Source organism: Lonchura striata, chromosome 17 (genome assembly GCF_046129695.1).
Source record: "Lonchura striata isolate bLonStr1 chromosome 17, bLonStr1.mat, whole genome shotgun sequence".
NCBI lineage: Eukaryota > Metazoa > Chordata > Aves > Passeriformes > Estrildidae > Lonchura > Lonchura striata.
Genome location: NC_134619.1, coordinates 3901359 through 3925880, shown reverse-complemented (window position 1 = coordinate 3925880; position 24522 = coordinate 3901359). Strand labels below are relative to the sequence as shown.

Sequence of the window (24522 nt, the reverse complement as noted above, 5' to 3'; positions counted from 1 at the left end):
TCCTCTGTGAAACTAGAAACTCTTCCTTGCAAAGAACCTTTGTATTGGACTGGATGATCTTCTGTGATCCCTGCCAGCCTGAATCACTCTGTGATCCTGAGATCTGCTTATGTAACCCCTACAAATAAAATACACGTCCACATCCATCAATTATTTACCAATATTTCTACAGATGCCCCAAATATATGTTTTTGACCTTCAGGCAGAAACACTGAAGCACAGTAGAAAATTCCACTTGGCCAAAGCAGGAAAAGCTTAACAGCCTGTAAATTATCCACTTTTCTAGAGTGCAAGAGTAACTTTGGTAAAGCAAGAAACAGTAAATCAGGTTCATTTTGTACAAAAAATATGAAGGTGAAACAGCTGTTGATAACCAGCACCACTCCTTGGAATTAATTTCTCTATTTGCAATTGAAATTCCTAGTTTGAGCACTAAATAAATTTTGAAGGGAAGCTTTACGGACATTACCTAATATCACACACAACATGTATTTCTCTTCACACTTGTTAAAATAAGATTTTTGGAGTTTCTAACATTTGTCACACAAAGCATATAATTTGAAACAGGGATGACTACTTTTTCACCAGCCAACATAAAATAAAGTGAAAAGAGTGATGTCAAAAAGCAGTAGCAGTCAACTGTAATCCCTGTAGGATTTTCTCTTATCACTTCCCACATTCTATGAGCATTCCTCACAATCTCTCCTACCTTTTCATTTGAAGTTGTGATGGTCTTTTCAGAGAATAACCAGAGAAAAGGCAGTTTCTGCACTGTGTAAAAGTGCATCTTTTGTTTCTAGTCAGTTCTGAAAATGTAGGATTCTGTCCTTCCTATATGGGATAAATCATGAAACAACTGAATATGAGGACAGTGTAGGTGGCACAGCCCGTAGCCTTAGAACCATATTTCCATTCCTTGGAGGATTAAACTGCATAAAGTTTTCATCCATACCCACAGATACAAATCAGCATGTCAAGAATTGTTGATTTTCCTGTCTGGAAATGCTTTCATGGACTGTTGTTTTGGGCCTCTCTTCATCAGCCTCCCTCCAAAATTGCTGTAAGAATTTGAGACTGGCTCTACATTAATCAGCTAATAAGAGTAGGATATCCCAACATATTATTTATATAAACTCACAGCTATCCCTCGCCCGGGGAGTTGCAGGGATGTGATGATGTGGGAGCCGGGAGGGCCACACCAGTGTTCAGCACCAAGGTCAGCTCAGAACTGTGCACGGCCAGTAGAAAAGGGCCTTGATGCACTAAAAAAAGTCAAAAGCTTTAAAAAAAAAAATAAAAGCCATCAAAACCACAGAGAAATCTCAACACTTGTTGAACAGAATTAGAGAAATTGGGGTTTTTTTATTCTAAACTTTATATTTTATTCGTTAACTACATTCTTTATAGGTCAGTCTACGAGGAATATAATGCAAGTAGATGTGAGATAAGTTTGTAACACTATTTACTTTCAGTACTGCACAATGCAGCTGCAGTGGAAGAAAAGCCAGATGAACTGAGCACTTGCACTTGCATGTACTTTTCTTTGAACTCTTTATGTACAATATATGGGCTCAATCGTGCCTTTATGATCTTGAACAAAGACCATGAATTAAACAATCTCCAAAGCCATAATATTGTAGCACAACTACCTCTTAGCTTCATGATAGGCCGGCCACAAATGAGGTTTTTTGGGAGCAGGCAACAGCATGTGAGCAACATCCTGGACACACTCACCCACCAGGGCAGGGCACTGGCCCCTGGAAAACCTACTTCTCCCTTCTCCTCAGCTACATCCCCCCAAAATGTGTGCCCCATGCATGCACACTGAGACAGACACCCATTTTTAGTCCCTTCAGTGGATGGATAGATCTAGAGATTGATTCTGTGTAAGTTTAGCTGATTTTTATTCCCTCTGAATGTGAAAAAACCTGGAGATGCATTGGGTAGGTTGAGATTAATCTATTCCTGATTTAAACTGATCTAGATGTGTGTGAGATGCTCATTCAGAAGGCATCTCAATATATTTTATACATGTAAAAAGGCAAATGAGGACCTACGGGATTTATTATGTGTCAAGCTAATGAGAGCTTTAATATTTAGAGAAAAGGTTGTCGTAGGCTCTGAACAAGTTCTTTGACAATTTACTACTGACAACAAAACTGGCCTGGGAGTCTAAAATTTCCACAGCTTCCAAGTGTTGTGGGTGTAGACAATTTTGGTATACACTTCATAAAACTCCAACTGTAGTAAGGTTAGAAAATCTTCCTGATTAAGTTACCTGAAATGTGGACAGATTAGAGAGAACATGGCAAAAATGCACACGGGAGATCCCAGAACAAAGAGAAAAATCAATCACTGCATGTTTACTGAAGTGGCCAGGCTGATACATCACTGCACACAAAGACATTTCAGCCCAAAATTTGTCCTTTCCATGAATCCTACTGTCTTTTTTGCATGGAAATGCTTACAAAATCTAATCCAATTTACCTAAGTGTGAGTGCTTGGAAGTAGCTTAATTAAACCACAGTATATTTGCATGAATACTCTCTCCTAGAATTAAAGTAATCCTAATTCAATTTAGGTTCATTTACTTTGGAACAGAATAAAGCTAAATTAAATTGAGCTCACTTAAATTCTCAATATGAGTGTCCACACAAATTTTAATAGTTAATTAATTAAACTGTACTTTCGTAAGTGAACCTGCATGGATTTTCATAGGCTGTGTTTATGTAAACAAGCTCTAAACACACTCTTATTTTATTTCAAGATTGTTCTATTTTCTGTTACACTCCATATGGGCTAAATTAACAGTCACTAGGAGGAGCCAAGTATTAGCAGATTGTTCTGAACCAAGACTGTATTTTCCATCACTGGATATAAAAGGCAGTTTTTATATATTCTCTGAATTACAGTCCTCAATGCAGTTCTTTAGGCCTTAAAATCTACTGATGACAAACAAAAGAAGGATTTCTTAGGAAAAAAGTCTTTAAATTCCATGTCTAAAAATTATATTATAATAAATTATATATTTTATGATAAAATTTGTAAAATTATTTGCAAAAGAATAAAACTTATTGTTATTTTATATCATTATAAAATATAAATTTTATATTGATAAATTATATATATTATACATATATACTTAAAAATTTTCCTTTGCAAAATAGATTATAGAATAGGAATTGGATTTTCTAGATAACAGATGCACTAAAACCACAATTTGAAAAAATTTTTGGACTCTGTCCCAGCACAAATCAATCATATGGATTCTGAAAATGCTAAGACAGATCTTGAAATGGTAATTAATTTGACATCACAATTTTGATGTCAAAGAAGAAATTCTGATTTATGGCTGTAAAGACTCTAACTCAGCAATTAAAAAAACATGTGTTTCCAAGTTTCACTGTTTCCAAAGTTCTTGGGTCCCCTCATTAGTTTCAGTTTTTAAAATGTTCTTCTGTTCATGGGGTGAGAAACTCTATCTTTGGCTGCAACTCCTTTCAAATCACAGCTTGCTGGGCAAGGCTCATGTTAGCTGTGATTGCAGTTGGCAGGGCACTAGATTAGCTGTTGACATCAAGCCAACATTTAATTTTGTTTTCTTGAGTCATCTGTTGCCAGTTCCCATGACAACTGCTCTTCTAGCCTTCAGATTTACTAGAGAAAACCATTAAAATGGCAAGGAGTACAGAAAGAGATCCTTTGATGTAGATGGAAGTTCAACTGTTTCCTTCAATGGAAACAGAAAGATCTTTTCAGTTTTTACTTCAGCACCACATAACTTCTGTTCAGGAAAGCACGGATGTTCTTGTATTAGAAAAACAGAGTGAACAGTGGTTTTTAACAAGAAACCTGCTTTAGCATCTTTCTACTACAGAATGAAGGTCTTTGTGTCTAAAAATCATGTTGTGCAAGGGATGGGGGAAAATATCTTTTCATTCTTGCATAGTAGTAAGGAAAGATGAAAATTAAGATATGGATTCTTTTGATCTTCACTAGAGTCCCTGTACATTTCCCTTTCTTGTTTCACAAATGTGTCACTTAGGTAAGGGATATATCTCAGGAAAACATCATTACTGCGCTGAGTCAGCCCAGAGGTTGAGCCAGACCAAAGGAAAAGGCCAATTCCAATCCTGTGGGAGCATCTGGAATCAAAAATACCTTTGGCTAAAAATACTTGTCAGTGTATAAAAAATATGTACAACCCATAAAGCCCCTGGTTATGAAAGCATAAGAAGAAATTGAATGCCATACTGGATTACAAGCAGTCCTTGTAGTAAAATGTTAACACTCAGGGTTTATTTCTAGCCCATCTCCTGTTGACTTTCACAAGTCCTCCCAAAGTCTGAATTCCACAGTCCCTTTACTCGCTGTGTTCAAAGCACTGTGAAGCACCAAGCACCCCCAAATCCCTTTGAAAGAAAAGGAAGCACAAATAGAATAGAAAAAGGCACACAAGTGGTTCCAAAATCCCAGGTAGTCTCTTATCTCTTCATTAGGCAAAACTTTTACCTCTAGTATATGGAAAAACAAGCAGCTACACAACTTTTTCATGGGTGTTTCCCACTGCCCGGGAGCTTGTTCTAACACACATTATTTGCAGGAGGATGTCCAATTCCCCCAGACCTGCACAGAAAGGGCAGCACATGGCAGTGCTTGCAAGCTCAAGTGAGATGAGTGTGTTCTAAGAATGAATGTCCCTCTGTTAAGACAATATCCTAGAGATTTTTATGCACTCCATTTATTTTATGTTTCATTATACACATCTGGATGACTTTTCCAGGCTGGAATTCAATTCAAGATTGCTTTCTCAAATGTGAGGTTACATAAATCTACCCTCTTGATTAAATGGAGAGAACAAGGTGATTACTCTGACAAAAACCTACCCTGCCTCTCCTCTTCCTCTGCCCAGTAGAAGCAGTTAAAACATTTTAAAGATAATGGGGGTGTATGTGGGAGAAAGTGAAAGATAAGGAGAGAGAACACACCAGCTCCCCAGCTTGAGTTAACTCTCCCAGTCCCACTGGAGAATCATCCTCCACCAGCTGAAAATCCAGAGATCTCAGGGGTTGAGTATGTTTGGTACCAGCCCCACTGCAGGGACTGAGGATCTGTCCCCCAGTTTGGGTGTAAAGCCACCCTTGCCACTGGATTTTTGGGACTGGTGAATTAGTGACAAAGGAAGCACCAGGACGTGTCACTGCCACCTCCAGTGCTCCACTGGAAATGAAACAGCCACATCTAAAGCTGGCAGTGTTTATGTAATGATTTGGGTTGTGAATTCAGGCTCTGTGAGATTGTTTCAGAATGCACTTGCCTCATGAGTGCCATTGATGCAGACACCCGCATACGTTCAAAATGCTGTGTTTCATGTTTTGCTTTTATCTTTAAATATATTTGAGTAGGTTTTCCTCTCTTCTAAAACAGCTCACATAATAGGTAGAACTAAAAGTGATCTAATAGCTTCAGTGCCTTAGAGCTACTGCCATGCATGAAATTCAAACTGTGACTATAAAAAGAAGCAAGGACTTTTCTCTCCAATTCACATTTTTAGCTACTTCTCTATTTTTTGAGAAGGGCAAAACCTGTTATGTTTCAGATCAGAATCAGTTAAATAAAATGCAATCTGAAAGTTATTGCAGATCATCTGGGGAACTGGAGGCAAAAATCTGGAGGTTTTTGACTGGTTGAGAAGGCAATAAGCTTAGTAAGATCAGTAGTTACTAATTAACGTGGTAGCGTGACCCAAATTTGCTTTCACAGCCTTTACTGATTTAGTCAGATGCAATGACATCCATTATAGCTGAGCAAATAGTTCCCGAGGAGTAATATATTTACACCTCCATATTTTATATCTGCATATTCCCTTGATTTCCCAGTTTTCCTGTCACCATCGCCAGCTTGGATGTGCTAGATTATTTCTGCAGCATTTGAAATGTGTATTGTCTGCACTCGGCAGCCAAACACAAGTGGCACTGCTCAGTCCTAGTCCAATACCTTATGTCATTCACTCTGTGACTGAGTGCAACTCTTAATTAAGTTTATTTGCATGTGTGCAAAACATATGCTTGGCTATGCAAACCTTGCTTTGCACAGATGCTGCCTATTTTTGTTAAATGAGAGAGACCACTACAATTTTTAGGAGAAATTAGCCAAATTAGAATAGATTGAACCATTTGACTGTGTTCCCAGACTAACATGACTATTTGGTACCTTGCTTGTCAGAATTTAAAACATTTTCTGTTTCCAAATGCTCTGAAATAAGAATTGGTGATTTTATCAAGCTTGGGGTTTCACTACGAGTTTCACTCCAGCACAGGCTGAGACTCGGTGAGTTCTGAGCCATAAGCACACTGAGACTCTCCTGCAGGGTGTACATTGAGACACTCCTGGAGACTGATTTTACGTTGAATCATAACCCTTATGACTTTGGACGAGCCCACTGAGGAAGCTCACTGTGGGGAGCTGCTCTGTCTGCTGGAGCGTGCCTTAATTGTGTCATCAGAGCCTTGGGTCATACTGTGAAGAGGTAGACAATGTCAAATCCTCTAAACATGTTCTAACCACTCAGGCATTTAATGAGAGACTGACATATTTATTATGAATAAAAGGAACAGGAGGATACCATGAATTTCTTTAGAGCCACTTAATTGACAGCACATTGGGCAATGAATGACCAATTAATAAAATGAAAGCAGAATATAATGGATTTGTACTTTGTTTGTACACAACACGCATCATTAGGACTCTTCAGCCATCATTAGCTCTGTCTCCTCTGCACTGAGTCATTCTGCTCCCTGGAAGAAGTCTGGGCTGCATTACAGAACTGCCAAACCATTCCACTGATAGAGCTACAGCCTTCTGGATTGTCCTCCTGTGCAAGCTGGTTCCCCGAATTTAGGGATTCTTTCCCATTTCTTTTTTTTTTTTTTTTCCATTTCATGATGAAACTGGTTATGCAGAGCTCAAGGCTAATCTCATCAGAATTTTCCAAAAGCAAAGATGTACAGAAGAAAAACCCTTACAAGGAGCCTTGGCTCTTGGAGGACTCTGCTCTTGGGTCACCTGGAAAGGAACTGGGTGTGGACAAAACAGGAGCGAGTGAAAGTGAACAACCTTAATGACTTGTAGTAGCATGACTTTTTCAGTCTCAAAAAAATAAAATAAAAAGAAAGATTAAAGTAATGAACCAAAACCAAGGGAAGAAGAGCAGTCTGGCAAATTCTGGCCTCTGAGCTATCAACTCTTGTAAAGTTCTTCCACTGGTAGATTCTCAAGAAAATCCCCAAAGGGATTTTCTCAAAGCTCAGTTATAATTTTTGCCCTTCTAGCAAAAAATACAGCCATTGATCTACCAGACAACTAGGCAAACACCTAAGAATCAACCTTTGATTAAAAAAATAAGCATTATTCATGCAATCGGTTAAGCAATCAGTCAATTATAACACATATATCAGTGGTAGCTGTGTGCTTGAATTCTTTGAATGTTTAGTTTAATATCCTGTGCTAAATAAAATAGGCAGGTAACAACATACAAAAGAGTTCCTTTACATACAATGAAGAAACTTTGTACAAAATCTACAAATGATTTGCATGCACAAAAATCCCATGAGTGCATATGCAAAACACTTCATTGTGCCTATTAGTTATTGTAATTGCCATTAACTTGTGCAATCACTTGCACTGCATCACAATTCCAGGTGAATGGTTAAATCAGCTTCAAAATTATGAATAGCTGAAAAATCCTGTTTCAAACCCCAAGCCATTTCACTAAATCTCTTCTCACATAGTAAACAAAGTGCGTATCACAAACTAACAAATTGCAAGCTGTATTATTTCCTGAAGTGACTGCAGTATTCCCAGGAGAACTGAGGTTGTTGTTTATGGAACAAGAATTCCCAATGCAACAGCAGTGAAATTGTTCTTCCCATCAGGACTCAGCCACACCATCAGGATGGGTTATTTGGGCCCTGTCAAACCTTGGCTGTTCTGCTAGGGCTGCTACTTTTTTTTTAATGCTGTAATTTGAGTATTTGAACACTTTCTGCATAAACCCACTAGCAATAACTTATTTACAGACATATATAATTGCTTGGCTTCTCTCTTTTTTAGGTGACCAATCTTCAGGTGGGGTTGGGTTTCCTGGAGTCTTTTTCAAGGAGAGGAGGACTGGAATATTACAGCTGTAAATGTAATTTTTAGAGGGAAAAACTGGAAAACAAGGATGGTTCTGTAGCACTTCTTAAGTACTATCAGAGTAGATTTGTCCAAGCACCCCTACAGGACTGTTCCACATTTAAATCATCTTGGATCTAAAAGGTTTGTTCTCATCTCTTTTCATAACTAAATGCCTTAATATTTGGCTCTACATTTTCTGGGAGAAAGAGCTCTTATAGTGGTATTGCATCAGCTGAAATCCAGTCCTAAATATAGCTGAAGTTTGAGCAATCTCTTCTCTATGGATATTAGGGACAGAATTGGTGCTCGAGGTTGTAAGCTCACTCCAGGCTACTGTGAGGATGTGACTGCAGGCCTGATGGATTTACAGTGGCATGAGCCATGAAAAAAGAAAATGTCAGAAATCCAGATACCCTTGGGTTGTACTTTTCACACAATATGTTGACATGAAAACACAAAAAATACAAAGGTAAACAGGTGATAGCTGCCATCCCCTCCTTACCTCTCCTTTTCTCAGTTGGTTTTTTTTCCCCCCCAGCAGTGGTAAAAAATGAAAAATTAAAACCTGATAGCTACTCTCTCTCATCCTGGAGATTATCCTAGAGCCTGACCAAAGCTGCAGTGCAGAAAAATCTCAGCACATATTTTTAAAATTCAGACTTGAACAACAACATCAACAACAGCAAATCCCCAAACCCCACCCCCTTGCCCCCTGCCAGGACCTGGACCACACATAGACTGTAATTACCAGAGTTATTGCTGAGGAGAGAACATCCAGAATGCAATTATGCTATTAGGGCAGGGTAATCACAATAACTTGCTTATTAGAGAAAACCATATACTTGTCCTACACTATTATTTTCATTTCTATAAAATAGCCTCCTTAGGATATATGACAATTAAACAGTGATTGTGCATGTCAAATCAATTTTCAATGGATATGGATTATATGATAGCACAGGACCTGAAAAGGAATCACAGTTTAGTGTCCAGGCATTTAAATTGTGCAGATAGTTTTACAGTGATGCACTGGCTCAGATGTGCAACTGTGTGTTCCCATTATCCTCAGTCCAACAAACTGATGGTCAATGGTAACAACACAGATGTGAAATGCCCAGTAAAATGCATTGAAACTGTTAAATTTCAGACAAAACCCTAAAACTATATATAATTACTATTCAAACATCAGTGGTATTGAAATCTGATGCTTGAGCCACTTGGAATTTGCTGATTTGGATATGATACTTGGGATCCCAAAGCTACCAACAATTTATGAAAATGATACTTTACACATCTTTGGGATACAATTGCTGTAAATAACCCATCTGTCACAGGAAACATTCTAAATAACCAGGCTCTCACCTGAAGCAAACTTAGAGGGCAGTGGAATAGATAAAGCCTTCTTCACATCTCAGAAGGCAGAGTGCATTTTGGGCAGAAAACGGATGAAATAAAACAGTTTCTTAAAACCACTCCAGACACATTATTTTTACTTTGAATTCACAGCTTCTGAAAGCCACCCAAATGACAAGATGAGAGCAGGAGCTCTGGGTCAGCCAGGCTTGCTGCAATGGTGAAATGCCTGCAGTGGAATCTCTGTGCTTTTCCTGGAGGCTATAAAACATCCGAGCTAGCAATGGTTTTGGTTTGCACACAGGTGGACGTTCTGAGGGAAATGAGGGAACAAAAATTTGGGTTTTAGGAAGTGTAATTAAAAATTTCACAGCAACAGTCATGAATCTAAAGTTTGGAACATGTCTTGGATGTTTAATGAAGTGGAAGGACTGAAGATGGGATTGCTGATTTCTGGTGTCGAGGAACTGTAAGATCTGACTTGAGGCTGTAAGGCAGGAAATGAGCACTGCCATGACAAATTTTGCAGATTTCAGTATGTAACAGTTGTTATTCTCAGGAGAATCTTGCAGCACCATTTTTTGACCACTTCTTCACAAATTCTTTACCTGCAAGACCTGAGCATGCCTGAACTTTGGCTCTCCAGCCCTTGTTACCAGCTGAAGGACTCACAGTGCTCTGATGCTGCAAGAGACATGAGTCCTTGGAACAGTCACCCAACATGTCAATGACTCAAAGCCAACACCTGTAGGTCTCCTTGGAAAAGCTTTTCAGAGCTGATATAACAGAAAAGCAGGACTGATGTGGTAAAACAGCTTCCAAAAAGCTGCCGACCACAGCAAAGTGAAGGGAAAAGGCAACCACTTACTCCAGCTATACAGATCTTGCCTGCAGCCCTGCTTTCAACAGCTCCAGATGTAATTACACATCTATTCACCACCACTGCAGGTGCAAGCTGAGCAACAGCATGAGTATAAATGTGTGTGGGTGTGCAAATGCCTCATTACGGTGATTTGTTAGCACAGGGAGTGATGCTTTGTGTCCCATGAATGTGTAAATTAGGTGCTCAGCTTACTTGAGTGAAAGACTTTTAACTTTGCCTCCCTGGCCCATCTCTCTCCCCAGACACTGGAGAAGGCAGTAGTCTGATTCCTTGTCAAAGTAGCAGCTTCCACCTAAAATCTAACCCAGTTCTCTTGTGCTCTCCTTGGGTTCCTAACAAAGAAGAGAAGTGAATCTTGAGGAATTAGTCGTGTTGAATCATATCTTAATCACATGCATGATGTGCTCTTATGCAGCATTAGAGTAAGAGGAGTCACATCTTGTGTTGTCATTTCTGGGACAGAAAACTGGGGCTGTTGGCTGGCTTTAAATCATTTCTGGCATTAACGAGATTCTGACCAGAGGCTTTATTTCATGTTCAGGATCTGCGCTGCATTATTTCCTATTATATCACAACACGTTGCAAAGGAACAGCTAAGTTACCAAGACTAATCCTTTAAGTCTTTCCTTCTTTACAATGTCAGACAAAATAAGACTATGCCATATTTCTGTAATCTCTCTTGTATTATGAGAATATTATGATCTATAACAACAAAATCTCTAAACTGCATGATTCCTGTCGGCTCTGATATGCTTAGTCTTGTCCCTTTCTGTCAGAAAATATATTTCTAAGTCTCTGTGATTTCATTTTACCAGACAGTATCTGATTAAAAATCAGATTATTATTGTAAAGCAGGAAAAAGAAGTTTCCTTGTGCTTAAAAAATGAGTATTTCTGAAAAACCATGATGCAATACCCAAAGTTCTCCTCTTTCTTCAAAAACCTACTTAAAATGAAAGTTAGTTTTCAACCTACTGCCACTTTTTCCCTACTTGGATATGTACATTTAGATTAATCTGCTGAAAAGTAGATTTTGTTCCCAGACAACTTTATAGCAGCTACCAAAATGTAAAAAAGATTTCTGCAATGCTCTGCTGGCAAATTGCAGGGGGATTTCTTGAGAGAGGGAGGAGAATTTGAATAAAAACTAATTAATGAAACCTACCAGAATTAGCTTTCCATTTCTTTTAATAGTATGAGAAAATAAATTTTAAAATGTATATGAAGTGTATCTCTCCTTCCAAGATATCTGCCCTTTTGGATAGAGGGAAAACATCATCCCATACTTTCTATTCAGAAAGTTTGGGGTTATTTCTCTGCTGGTATTTTATGATGTCTAAGCCACTGAAAGTATATTCAATAATTTAATTCTTTTATAATTATTTCATTAGAGCAGCCAAGCAAATCATGATCTGAAAATTAATAAGCTCATGGCAGTGCCAAGTGTTTGGGTTGGAGAGGTTGGGGTTTTTTTACTGTTGGGCTTTTAAATAGTTATTGCAAAATATGTCTAAAATACTAAAAAAAATAGGTGAATCAACAAATATTAAAATCCAGGGTGCAAAGCAGAATAGATTTTCTGCAGGTGCAGGACTCAAATAGCTGATTATATAAAATATCATCTCCCAAATAAGAGATTAATAATGCCCCAGGTCATAGTGCAGCTTTTTAAGAAAAGGTGGGTAGAACTAGAGACCCTTGACGTATTGGAATAAAGCCTAGAAGTAGTGTTGTGAGAGCAAGAGTGAGAATATAAAAATATAAAAATAAAAATGGAGCAAGTTATTGAAAACATCTTCTGGTTTTTTGCTCCTGGGTTGCTTAACCCCTTCATCTCCTGCCACCCACAATGACTTTGGAGCTCACTGGCAACTTTCAACCAAGGATGGAGTTGATGAAAAATGACACCAGTGACCCTGGAAAGTGCTGCCTGTAGGCAGAGCCTGGGTGTCAGGTCAGGTTTGGTCCCACACCAAAGCACCACAGGAGAGCTGGGAGACCCTCCAGGGAAGAGGCTTCACCCAGTCTGACTCTTCATTAGACAATAGCAGAGCCAATCTGAAGACCTCAGTCATAAATAGGATTTTTAGCAGTTTAAGATCACACTGAGGACTGAAAATGCTGGATCTGGAGGGAGGCAGGCTTTCCTGGCTTCTCTGCTGTTACAGCAGTAACCCCCAATCTATTTCCACAAGAATTGCTTGGGAGAAAGGCCTCTGGAACTGGAGCTGCTGAATTTGCTATGGCAGGAGAGCTAGCTACTAGAATGAACTCAGACTGGATGGCAGAAAACTCAAAAAACTGTAGAGAAAACAGACTGAGAAGTAAAAAGGGTTGCAACCCTGTCACATGAGAACAAGAGAATGTAAGGAAGCACCAACCCTGTGAGACAGAAGGAATGCCAGTCTTCCAGACCAGCCTGTGCTGCCTTCAGTGATACCTGCTTGGACTAAAAAGAGAGATACAGGATAAATTTCCATTGGTTAGGGTTCCTTCTTAAAACATTTTCATTCATGCACAATATTCTGGATTTCTGAAGGACGCTCCTTTGTACTTCTACATGTTAAAATTATCTTTCACTTGGCTTCATTTCAGTTTATTCTTCTGGTTGAATTGCAGCAGCAAATGTACACCATAACACTAAGAAGTCTCTCTGCTATCCATCTTGACAGCTGTAGTTCACATTCCCTCTGTTTGCCTTAAGAAAATCCACATCTGATCATGTCATCTGTTAAGTTCACCACTGCTGCAAGGGTTCAGGCACCAGCCTGGGGCAGTGGCTGATATTTGCTCCCACTACAGATCAAACAGAATCAAGGGTTTCGTGAGGATACACAGTTTTTGTGTCACGCCACTCCATCCCAAATTGGTATCAGGAGTTTACAGTAAAATAGCACATTCTCAGGAACCTCTCTTTTGTTCCTAAATGCAGGGGATTCCCAGGTGGCAGGAGCTCACTTATGTTCCTCACTTGCAGGAAGATGTGTTATTAAGTTTTCTGCAGTTAAGTATCTCCTGTGAAATCTGAAGTGATACTCACAGTTTATCTCAGTTCTGATTTTTCCATTTATTTCCTTGAGCTAAACAAGAAAAAAGGCATTTAAAACTTATGTTGGACAAGTGGAGAATTTGTATGAGTCCAAGACTCCATTTTCTTTTTTCTAGAGCTTTCTCTGCGTAGTTGGTAGTCTAATGTGAGTACATATTCTCTCCTTCTAGGCACTGTAATGGAGCAAAGTCAAATGTGCAACTGTCATGGAAGGAAACATTTAAGCTGAACTTAAGTTGAAGTGCTGTATCTGAAAATAGAATGTTTTTCTCCTTCAAACCTCTGCAATCCCACAAAGCTGCTACCCAGTCTACTGTCTGTTATAATTAAAAAAAAAAAAAAACCAACATATTTTTCTTCTATCCTAAATGCAGAGCTTACAAAATTACAGAAGTCCCATCTGCAAAGCATAAACTTCAGAGAAACCAAATTAAGTCAGCATTGCATACACTATCACGTTCACTCTATTTAAATATTCCACACAGATCCATCTCATTCATGATGGAACAATTACAAATGAACTTTCAGGAGCCAAGAAACTCTCTCAGAGGCTGATTTCCACTCAGGTTCTGCCTGAGCTCCCCAAGACAGCAGGACTGGTTCGGGATGCTGAGCAAAGCTGCCCAAAGCATCAACCCCTGTGGCTGTTATTGGAAGGCAGCACAGGAGACTGACCCTGCTGATTTCTTGTGGAATTTCTGTGTGTTCCTTCAGCCACCCTTCCCTTTGCTCCCAGCCTGTCCCAAGCTTCCAGCCCCCATCAAGAACATTGTCCAAGGCTGGACACACCTCAGTCCTGACCCAGGGCAGAATTTCTTATGTTCTTTTAAGGATAAAAACCCAAGTCTTGGTGCAGGCTGTTTAGCTGAGAGATGAGATGCAGAGTTTTGAGAGCAACTGAATGAAAAGTGACAGCCATTCCCAGCAGATCGATCAGGACAAGGCACAGGGAAGGCTGCGTGGCCTGGGGGATGCAGCAGCTCTCAGAAAACAGTGAAGGCTTCCCTGGTTTGATGTAATGCAGTGATCTATGCCCACTTGCTGGTCATGCAGCAGCTGAACAGTTTGAGGACGTTAAAAAAAAATTAGATTAAGGAAATTAACACACAAACTGTCTCTTCATTATAGGAACAATTCTGAAGTGCTTTATGCATAAGGACAAGCCTTCCTTCAGCTGAAACCACAGGTCCACACTGCTGACCCAGAATATCAGTGTAGTACAGAAAGCAAGATAAGATCCCCTTTGATTCAGATCATCTCACTGAAATATTTATGCAGGATCAAGCACGGAGCTATTGACCTGCCTCAAGTCGCTATATGAGGTTCTCTCCGGGGCATGTATAAATTGTGTATATGTTAGGCCATAAATCAACTTGAATTTCAAACAAAAGCATGAGATTAAATGGGCACAAAGAATCCATTGTATTAGCATCCGAACTGGCTACATTTTGAAGCAAAATCAAGGTATCATATTTAGTTTTACTTACTCTTGGTATTTATAGATTTAACCTGCTTAGAGAAGCAAGGGCAATTAATTCTGCATATTAAATTTTAAAAATACAAAGCCATACATTTTGTTTGAAAAGCCCGTTTTATAAATAAATAAATTATGTAGCCCATTCATTACAGCACAACTTGGGCAGTCTTGAAAGAGAAGTCCCAAATTAAAGATTTTGGGAAAAATTAACACTGTTACTTAACTACTCACTAAAATATAGTTGCATTTCCAGATAAACATGACTCCCAGCATTATGTAACTCACTCCATTCTCAAAGTGTGGTGCAAACATTAACTGAATGAATAATCTTAAACCACCTTCATTCATAGCTAAAGTGTGAAGAAGATATTTTATTATTTAACAGACATGAGTTTCTCTTATTTGCACAGAGAAGCAAGTATTGTGTGCACAAATTATTAGGTGTGTAAATTAGGTCTGAGTTCATTTACTTAAAGTATGCAATCAAATCTGGGGTTTACTTTTATTTAAAAAAAATACCCTGAATTAAAGAGACAAAGGCAAACATAAAAAACTACCAGGTATTTCCAATATGATGACCTCACTCTCATAAATCCAGTCTAGGTTTTGATGGTGTATAAGCAGTATTTCCACTTCTTGGATAAAGAGGTTTAACAGTTTAAGTGTCTTTTCAGCAATATTCAGACTACCTGCCAACTTGGGATTTAGAAGAAAAGACAACTTTAAAACACTTTTTTCCCCATTAAAGCTCTGTATTTCCTTTACAGAACTCTAAAATTTGGCTAAACGCAAATCTCCAAACACTGGGAACACTCAAACCCTGGAAAAGCCTAAATCCTACCCTCGGCATGAATAGCATACTCATTAACTGACCTCATTTAATTCCTGCAAAAGTAGCATTAAAAACATAATTCACCATGCTCTTGATTCTCAAAATAAACTGAGTACCAGTAGGTAAAATACTCAGGCAACAGCAAAAAGCAGTTTGTGTTAAGTGTGCATCATGTTGAGCAATGTAATGATACCCCAGCACTGACACAAATTATATATGCAGGACCAAAATTATGCATTTGGAGCAAGAGAATCCACGCCCAGGAAGTGCCACCTCTGCACACTGTGCCCATCCTCCTCTCCAGAGATGGAGAGATCCTTCTCCCCTCCTGGAAAATGCTGGAGCAGAGCTGCCAAGGAGGAGATGAGTCAAGTACCAGGGACAAGGGCTGCTGGGGAAAGAGGAGATTCTCTGCTGCAGGACACGGAAAAAAAAGGGACATCTGCACTTCCAGTGGAGTTTCTCTCCATCACAGGGATTGGGGTCCAGTTAGATCCAACCAAGAAAGAACTGGGAATTGGATAAGAAACAAAAAGGCCTTCTCAAAAGCACAGTGGAGCATTTCTTAAAATATAATTCCCATTGCTATTACTACTTGGTAATATGGTGATGATTTTTCAGGTGCTATGTCAGAAAAAACTCTAAATCTACATTCACACAAATAGCAAATGTTTTGGGAAGCTTTACAGGATTCAATTTGGATTTCAATGGAAAGGAAAATGGGATATTAATTAACAGCCTGCATGTTTCCAGTTGCTACTGAGTATTCCTGAGTACAGCCCCCATTAGGTGTGGAATGGCAACTTTCTGCAGGGAGCCCTTTCATTAGGAATAGGAACTTCTGAGTGAGAAAATAACTAAGTTTCACATAAATAAAACATAGAGTTCAGTTATACAGTGGAGCAAAAGCACTGATTAGATAATTTTGTCCATGAATTAATAAAGGAAAGGATGTAGGAGACCCAGTAAAATTCTATTTCAGAAGAAATATAATGTAGGTGAAACAAACTCTGTTTACAGAACAGACTTATTGATAGAGAAAGATGAAATGGAAACCAAAATCTTTCTGGTGAGAAAACAAAACAAAACAAAACCCAAACAACTTTTTAAAGGTGTCCTGATTCAAACATTAGGATGAAATTTGAAAATTCATGCAGCAACTAAAGACATCACAGATAAGCCTTTAAATCCCTGATATAAGTTGTGGTGATGTAATCAACGGCATAAGGATGGAGCAGCAATCCAACTGACAGGCAGGGCACCCACAGCATCTCTCTGTCCTCCCTCTGCCATCAATTTCCTTCCATCTTAAGCACATGTTGGAAGTTAAGCACACACTTAAAAGATTTTCTGAATTATGGGCCTGGCATGAATAGATTTGCAGCAAGAATGACTCAAGTAGATTCAGAGAGCTGGCACCAATCTGTGTGTGCACTCCAGCTGAATCCCTGTTTCTCTTTGCCTTCCCTTTGCTCCCTGCCAGCACCTGCAGCCCAAATCTATCACACTTTACTTTCCATCTGCTTTTTAGTTTCCAAACATCCCCTGGCAGTAGCTTCCAGCATCTCTGAGGTGACCAGTGTCCTGGTTAAGGGGGCAGCACAGCTTCCCTGTGGCTCACAGCCTCCCTAGCACTGCTCAAGACTCAGACTGAGCAAACTTGTCCAAGGAAAAAACACAGCAGAAACAGGAGTCAAATAACATCTTTAGAAGCTATATCAACCCAAAAACATTAAGAGAAGGCATTGACAGATATGGAGTCCATCCATGGGAGTTTACAGCTTCAAAACAGAAAACAAGAAAGAAAAAGCCATATTTGAGAGTATTCCTATACTGCTGTTTATTGCATCATGACTTTCCCTGACCATCACTTGGATGGCTGATGTCCTTCCTCACACTGCCTGGGAGGCCCTGCTGGGCTTCAGGTCAGCCTCCAGCCAAAGAAAGATGATGCAAAAGGAACATAACACTTCAATTCTCATCTCAGCATCTCTTCTTAGCATCCTAGAAGAATACTTACAAGAATGCTGCCTGCTACAGAACTTCTGAATTATGAAAACTAGAACCAGTGATGGAAGACCCTCTTAAGTCTTATGTAGTTGTTCTCCCCTGGAGTTAACTCAGAGCACAGTGCTGCTGATGACACGTGATATCAACAGAAATAAAAAGGGAATTAGTGTCTGGTGAAGATATTATCATGTATCCCTGGGACAGCTACTCTGCAGTAGCTTTAACTTGTCAGGTCTTGAAGCACACCACACCAGAGGAGAGGCTGAGGAGAGCCCCCCTTCACCAGGCAGTAAGAAATTATGATGACAGAGCTGCTAACAACATCTAACACCACTGCCTGCAGCACAACAGCACCCTGCCTCAACACAGATCCTTCACTGGAGGACAAGGAACACATGGTGGACCACTGGCAAGGTCTGCTGGAGAGCTCAGTAAAGCCCATCCTGAAGATTTTCTTTAATTGTGTGGTGCCAGGAAGGAAAGTCAGCAGCACAGAGAGCAAAACGTGATGGCATCAATGTGTACTTCTACAAATTCAAATGGATTATCCCAAAAATAAGGGGAGGAGGGGGGTGACATTTTCACACATTGTCATGGTTGTCTGTACCTCCTCAAGTAACACCGAGTTTTGACATGGTGTGTTCTTCTCCAGTCTGTGCACCCCTCCCTTTTTTGATACAAATCAAATGAGATTGTCAATCTTCCCTCTGCCCTGTGACTGCTGGAAGGATATAATGAGAGCAATATTTTGGCTTCCTGCAACTGTTTCTCAATTAGATGGTGATACTGAAATCTGCTCTCTTCAGACTCTCTTTTCTCTCTTGATCCTTATCTGGGAAGGTGGAGGAGGGGAAAGCCATGTAAGATAAGGAGATTCTTGACATCCCTGGAAGTGTTCAAGGCCAGGTTGGATGGGGCTTGGAGCAACCTGATCTAATCAGGTTAGGAAGGGGCCGTGCCTGTGGCAGGGAGCTGGCAGATGATCTGTAAGGGCACTTCCAACCCAAATCATTTTACCATTCTATGAATGAGATGAGATTCACTTTCTTAACAACAGCCTGGCCTAGAGACAGTCTATAGTTAGGCAAGACATGAGTATTTTGATGTCTGTTTCCCAAACTAAGGACATCCTCCTGTTTCAAGACTCACTCAGTGTGACAGTGAACTTAAACAAACAAACATGAAGCCCAGTGTTTGCTGTACTACAGTAATTCTCATAAAATACTGCTCAGTGGCCATAAAATAATCTTAAATACAGGCTGAAATGCATTATTTCATCTTAAAGGAGAAAATAAATAACTGATCCAATTAAAGGAAAGAAACACACAGTCCTTCTTATCTTTCCTATACTATTTCCAGTATTCTCTGCATTACCAATAGGTCCTCTATGCACCATTTAAATGCTGGAGAAAATATTCTTTTTGTCAGCAGAGCCTGAACTAAAGTCCATCTTTTTTTCTTAGACCATGACTGTGACATCTTTACTGATCACTGTGAGGAGCTGCTGTTTTAATTAAAGTTGCACATGGGATCGAAATCAGTGAATTTGTATCTCTGTTTTGGAATAAATAGCTATTAACTGTCCCTAGTCTAGTTAACTGAACATCTTGTTTATCTGACTTATTATAGGAATATTTGTAAGATTGTAGTGGCATGTGGTAATTTCGTAAGTTTTTTACATGTGATAAAATTCACTGTAGTCTGTAAAGATTTCAGCTCTTCTAAATCAAGGTTATAAAATAGCTTTTCATTTCTACAGTGAATGCTTTGTGAGGAAAAGCACACTAGATAAGAAGCTTTTAATGAAGCCTTTATTGTTCAAGGCTTGGAATAACTGCAGCTTCTGCTGGTGTTAGTCAGGACTGTGAGTGTGCAGGACTTCTCAAAAATCAGCACCTAAGGCTACTTGAACCAGCCAGTTACTGAGTTATCCCATGCTCTTGCTGGATGAAAACAGAGTCCTCTTTAAAAATGAACAAAACACAAAAAAAAACCTCACAAACAAAAAAAAATCAGCTCTGTTCTCACATGGGGAAACTCCCTTTGACATTTCACCCAAGCAACAGTTCATCAAAAAATTGCAAATGAAGCACTGGGAAGGTGAACCAACATCTGCATCTGCAGCGTGCTCATCCCGAGTTCCTTGGATCTGATGCTCACATTGCTCAGGGTCAGCTAAAAAAGGGTGATTTGGTCCAGTGGCAGCAGATTCTGAGACAGCCAGCAAGGCTCAGACCCTGCTGGGATGGATCAGTTCTACTGGTTAAACTGGTGTTTCAGGAGGGAAAGGGAAATGAAGCTTTGCATCACAGGATTTCCTTTGGGAAATACATGAAAATCTTTAGGCTGCCAGCTCTACACTCTTAGCTATGGCACTGAAACTTCCTGCATAAAGCTGGGCTAAACCAAAAATCCTGTAATTGTACAGGTCAGGAGGATGAATATAAATATGTTTTTAAACCAAAAAACCATCAGGAAATTTTTGAGTCTAGGCTGCCTTCATCTATTCCCACATTTCCTACCCCAATATCTGTTGCTCAGTAGGCACAGCCAAATGAGTTGGTGCAGAATAATCCCTGACCACATCATACAGCCAAAAAACTGCTCCAAAACAAGATGGGATGTGGCATCACTCAAAGGCAGGTAAAAGTAGGAATGTTTTTTGTAGGGATCCTACATCCTATTATACACATATCTTGGTATAATTTTGGTCTGTTTGTCCGTAATTTAAACATGTAACTTAAATGTTAATAACATTAATTTAATGTTTAGATTAAGGAAGAATCTTACATGTTCACACTTCTTGGTTTGCCTGCAAGCAGAGTTGGGATGTAAACACAAACTTTGGACATATCATTTTCCATTCCTAAGACTGTCTTTTGACTTAGAGTCCATATATAATTATGTTGGCATAATGATAATGATAAAATTATTTCCCATGACAGTAAAATAATATAAACTGCAATTACATCATCTAACATTCATAATTCTTAAAATAATATAAATTGTATTCCAGATTTTTAAGTAGCCAAATGTATGAAATTGCTCTTAATGATTGCTCACAACACTGTAGGGTAAAATTTTATCTAAATAAAGCAATTTATGTTAATTTTATTATCATCTGGAAGCATACAGATGTTCAATACTATTTGATGAACAAATTTAAAACCTGAAAACCTTACTAAGCTTACTAATCCTGCCACTGACTGTTCATACCTTCCTGGGCAAAAACCATATTTAACACCTTTTGTTTGTCTCCACATATTGCATGGAGAACAGAATACATACAGAACACCTTCTCTTGCATTTTAGTAGAGCTTCTGCCATGCAATGGGGCACAGGTTTATTTGATGGAGCCTGTATTAGGGGAAAAAATGCTCCTTGGTATTGACAGTTCCTTCTCCTAACAAAAAGCACAATAATGTTTATATCTTTGTCTATTTGTCGGACATGTTGTGTACTTTCTTTGTTGTGTATCTCACAACAGCCAAAAGAATTAATTAGCAGAAAGCAGTCTAGAGGAATTAAAACTGAGCTTGCACACGCCTTCCTTTCATTAGTCACTTCTGCTTCCAGAAATCAAATGGCAGAAACATACATTTCTCTTTCAGTCAAGATTGCCCCTTTGGGAGTGAGTCGAGCAGTTCATGTTAGAAGAGTCCTTTGTTCCCTTCACTTAGGGGATCGGAACAGTTGGTAATCAGGGATAAATCCTCCACTGTTTGCCTTAATTCAATTTGTATTTCACTCCAGACCAGTGTGCTCACAGTTGCTTGATAAGGCAAATAAATAGAAGAACTTAAATTAGATACAAATATTAATATCCTCATTGGCTCAGAAGGAAGCAATATAGCAGGTGTATGAATAGAGCTCAGAATATTTTATTTACTCAGTAATCTGAGAAAGGGGAGCAAAGTTCAACCTGAAATTGCATCCAGGGACTGTCTCCTGCAGGCTGATAGTGCCTGACCCAAAACCTAACCCCTTTTCTAGGCTTAGGAATCAGTAGTGGGTAGTGATGATCAACGCCATTCATTGTCTTTACGCTGTTTTGATTACTTCTTTTCTCATAAAGAAACCTGACAGCTCTTGTGTGACCACCATCTATTCAGGGAAACTGAGAGTAAACTGGCTTTTACCCTTTGCTTCCAGCTTGTTGTTGTGCCTTTCCGTGCAATCACATCACATCAAAGTGATGTAGCGAGTTGTTTCTTTTTTTTTTTTTAAAGGTCTCAACACTGCTTAGATTCTGACGAGCTGAAATTACTGAGTCACCAGCAATAGGCATTTAGAATTACTCGTCAAAGTGAAGATGAAAACACCATTAGCTATTGTTTAAAAAAAAAAAATCTAATCACAATGTTCTATTTATACACTAACGACGGGGCTGTGTCCCTTCAGCACCACCCTCTGTGCCCACACTTCATTAAGAGATTACGCTTCTCCCTCTGAAGTGAAAATTACCTTCTTGTGGGCAGAAAGCGTTTAATTATGACTCTGCTTCCCTTGTCTCCATGGCGATGCCATGCAAACAGCCTGCTTTATCAGCGCTCGTTCCCCTCCCCGCAAGTCATCAATGAGCTCTGCGGGAGCGGGGGTCGAGCGCTGCCGGCGGCCCCGGGAGCCCCGGCCGGGACGCGCCGCCGGCCGCGCCCCCCGCGCTCGCTCCGATCCCGTGCGGAGCTCAGCCGCTGCAGCGTTTCGGCGCTTGCTGCAGGAGATGTGCTCCCCATTCCTGCCCGCCCGTGGTGGACGGGCTCCCTACCAACTGGCGGATGCTCGCGGAGCGCCGCCGGCGAGAGCGGGGCGCTTACCTGGGTGCTCCCCGGGACCCGCGGGGTCGGTGAGGATGCTGGGGTCACTCTGCGACCTGCCTCTCGGGAGAAAGCAGCCGGTCCCTTCTTCCGATGCAGCCATGAGGTGGAGGGCGGGAAGCTCAGAGGAGGAGGGAGGAGGAGGCGCTCATGGAGCCGGAGGCGGCCGGGGGACAATGGGGACGGGGGTGCGGCGGCGGCGGCGGCGGCGGGGCGTCAGCCGGGCAGGACCAGCCGCGGCAGCATCTTCCCCCGCGCCGTCGGCAGGGCTGCGGCGCGGCGCTCCGCCGGCTCCGGGCGCTCAGGGGGCAGCTCCGGGCGCCTCACGGGGGTGGGCCATGCCGCCTGGCGGGGTGGGGAAGAGCCGGGGCGCGGGCCGCCGGCCCGGCCCCCCGCCGCCGCCGCCCCCTCCCGGGACGCGCCCCCGAGCGCCGCTGCCGGAGTCGCCTCAAGCCGCCGCGCTGCTGAGCGCATCCGTTGGAAAACATTGGGATTCTCCCATGGTGCCCCGCGAGCGCCCGCCTGACGTCACGGGGGGCGGGGTGCGCGCCGCACCTGCACTGCACAAAGGCGGCGGCTCCGCAGGTGCGCGGGGTCCGCCCCGCCCGAGCCCGTCACAGGCGCGGGGAGGGGCCTCCCGCGCCGCCCTGCCCGTGCGGGACCCGCCCGTGTCCCCGGAGCCGTCCCCGTGCTTGTCCCGTCCGTCCGTCCGTCCGTCCGGGCGCTTTGCCCCGCGGGAGGCACCGGCGCGACCCCCGGCACCGGGGCAGCCGCGGGGCTCCGTGTCCGCCCCGCCCGAGCCCGGGGCCGGCGCGGGAGGGTGTCCCACGAGGGAGGGTGTCCCACGGGAGAGAATGTCCCGCGGGGGTTCTCTCGGCAGGACGAGCTCCGCGCCCCCGGGACCCCCGCGCAGCTCGGCCGGGGCTGGGGCTGGGGCTGGGGTCTCGTGGCGAAGGTGTCGCACAGGGACCCCGCAAAAACGGGATGCTCCGACTCGGCTGAGTAGCTTGGTTTGGGGATTTGTTTAAAGGGAATAACTGCTTTTATTAACTTTATTTTGCTCCTCACGTGCAGCACAGGGTGCCGGCAGAGGGGCTACTGGTCTGTAGCCGGTGATGCAGGTCAGGTCGTCTTGAAGTTTTGACCTGTATAATATACAGGAATGCTTTTTAACCACTCTCCCAGTAAAGTCCTGTGGTCAGCACTTGCTGGGATGTTGGGAGTTCTCATCTCGTGTCTGCCTTAAACTCTGTTTTTGTCTCTGCATGGAACCAGTGCTGAGGAATACGCTCACCTACAAGTAGATTCTTTCTGACTCAAGAGCAGTGGTTATACATGCAGCCGACCAAGTTCCTGTTATGAGACAGGTGCAAGTTTGCAAAATTTTAGGGTTGAACCTTTATCAGAAAATTTCCCATCAATGCAGTCTTTCATACCTACAGGTTGAGGTTGGAAAGAACCACAGTGAGGTCACCCGGTGCAATCCCCCTGCTCAGGCAGGGTCATCCCAGAGCAGAGTGCACAGGATTGTGTCCAGACAGCTCTGGAATGTTTCCACTGGAGGGAAACTCCACAGCCTCCCCTGCACAGCAAAGAAGCTCTTCCTCATGTTCAGGTGGAACTTTCAAAGCATCAGTTTTTTGCCACAGCCTCTTGTTCTATTACTTGGCATCACTGAGAGGAGCCTGGCTCTGTTTTTACATTAATATGTGGAAAACATTTTGGTACTCTTAAATAAAGAAAATGGGGTTTGGCCATTTCTGAAAGCAGAGGCAAACAAAGCAGTTATGTAAGGTTGTGTCTTTGTTGTGTTTTGGGGGGATTTAACCCAAATTTATCACATCTATCACACCAAGGCGTGCTTGCAGTTTTTCTTTAAGCAGTAATTTCAAAGTTAATTGTGCATACATCTAATCTGGGAGTCACT

At 41.4% G+C, this 24522-nt stretch overlaps 1 protein-coding gene across 2 annotated transcripts in view; it reads right to left on the bottom strand.

Annotated features, from left to right (window-relative positions):
* Positions 1–22819, bottom strand: part of PHACTR3 (phosphatase and actin regulator 3) — a 98876-nt gene extending 76057 nt beyond the window's left edge. For both annotated transcript variants that reach the window (XM_021553573.3, XM_021553575.3), the window contains exon 1: positions 22596–22819. In XM_021553573.3, the coding sequence (XP_021409248.1) occupies positions 22596–22698 (103 nt within the window). In that variant the 5' untranslated portion in view covers positions 22699–22819. The remainder of the gene's footprint in view (positions 1–22595) is intronic.
* Between the last annotated feature and the right edge of the window lie 1703 nt (positions 22820–24522).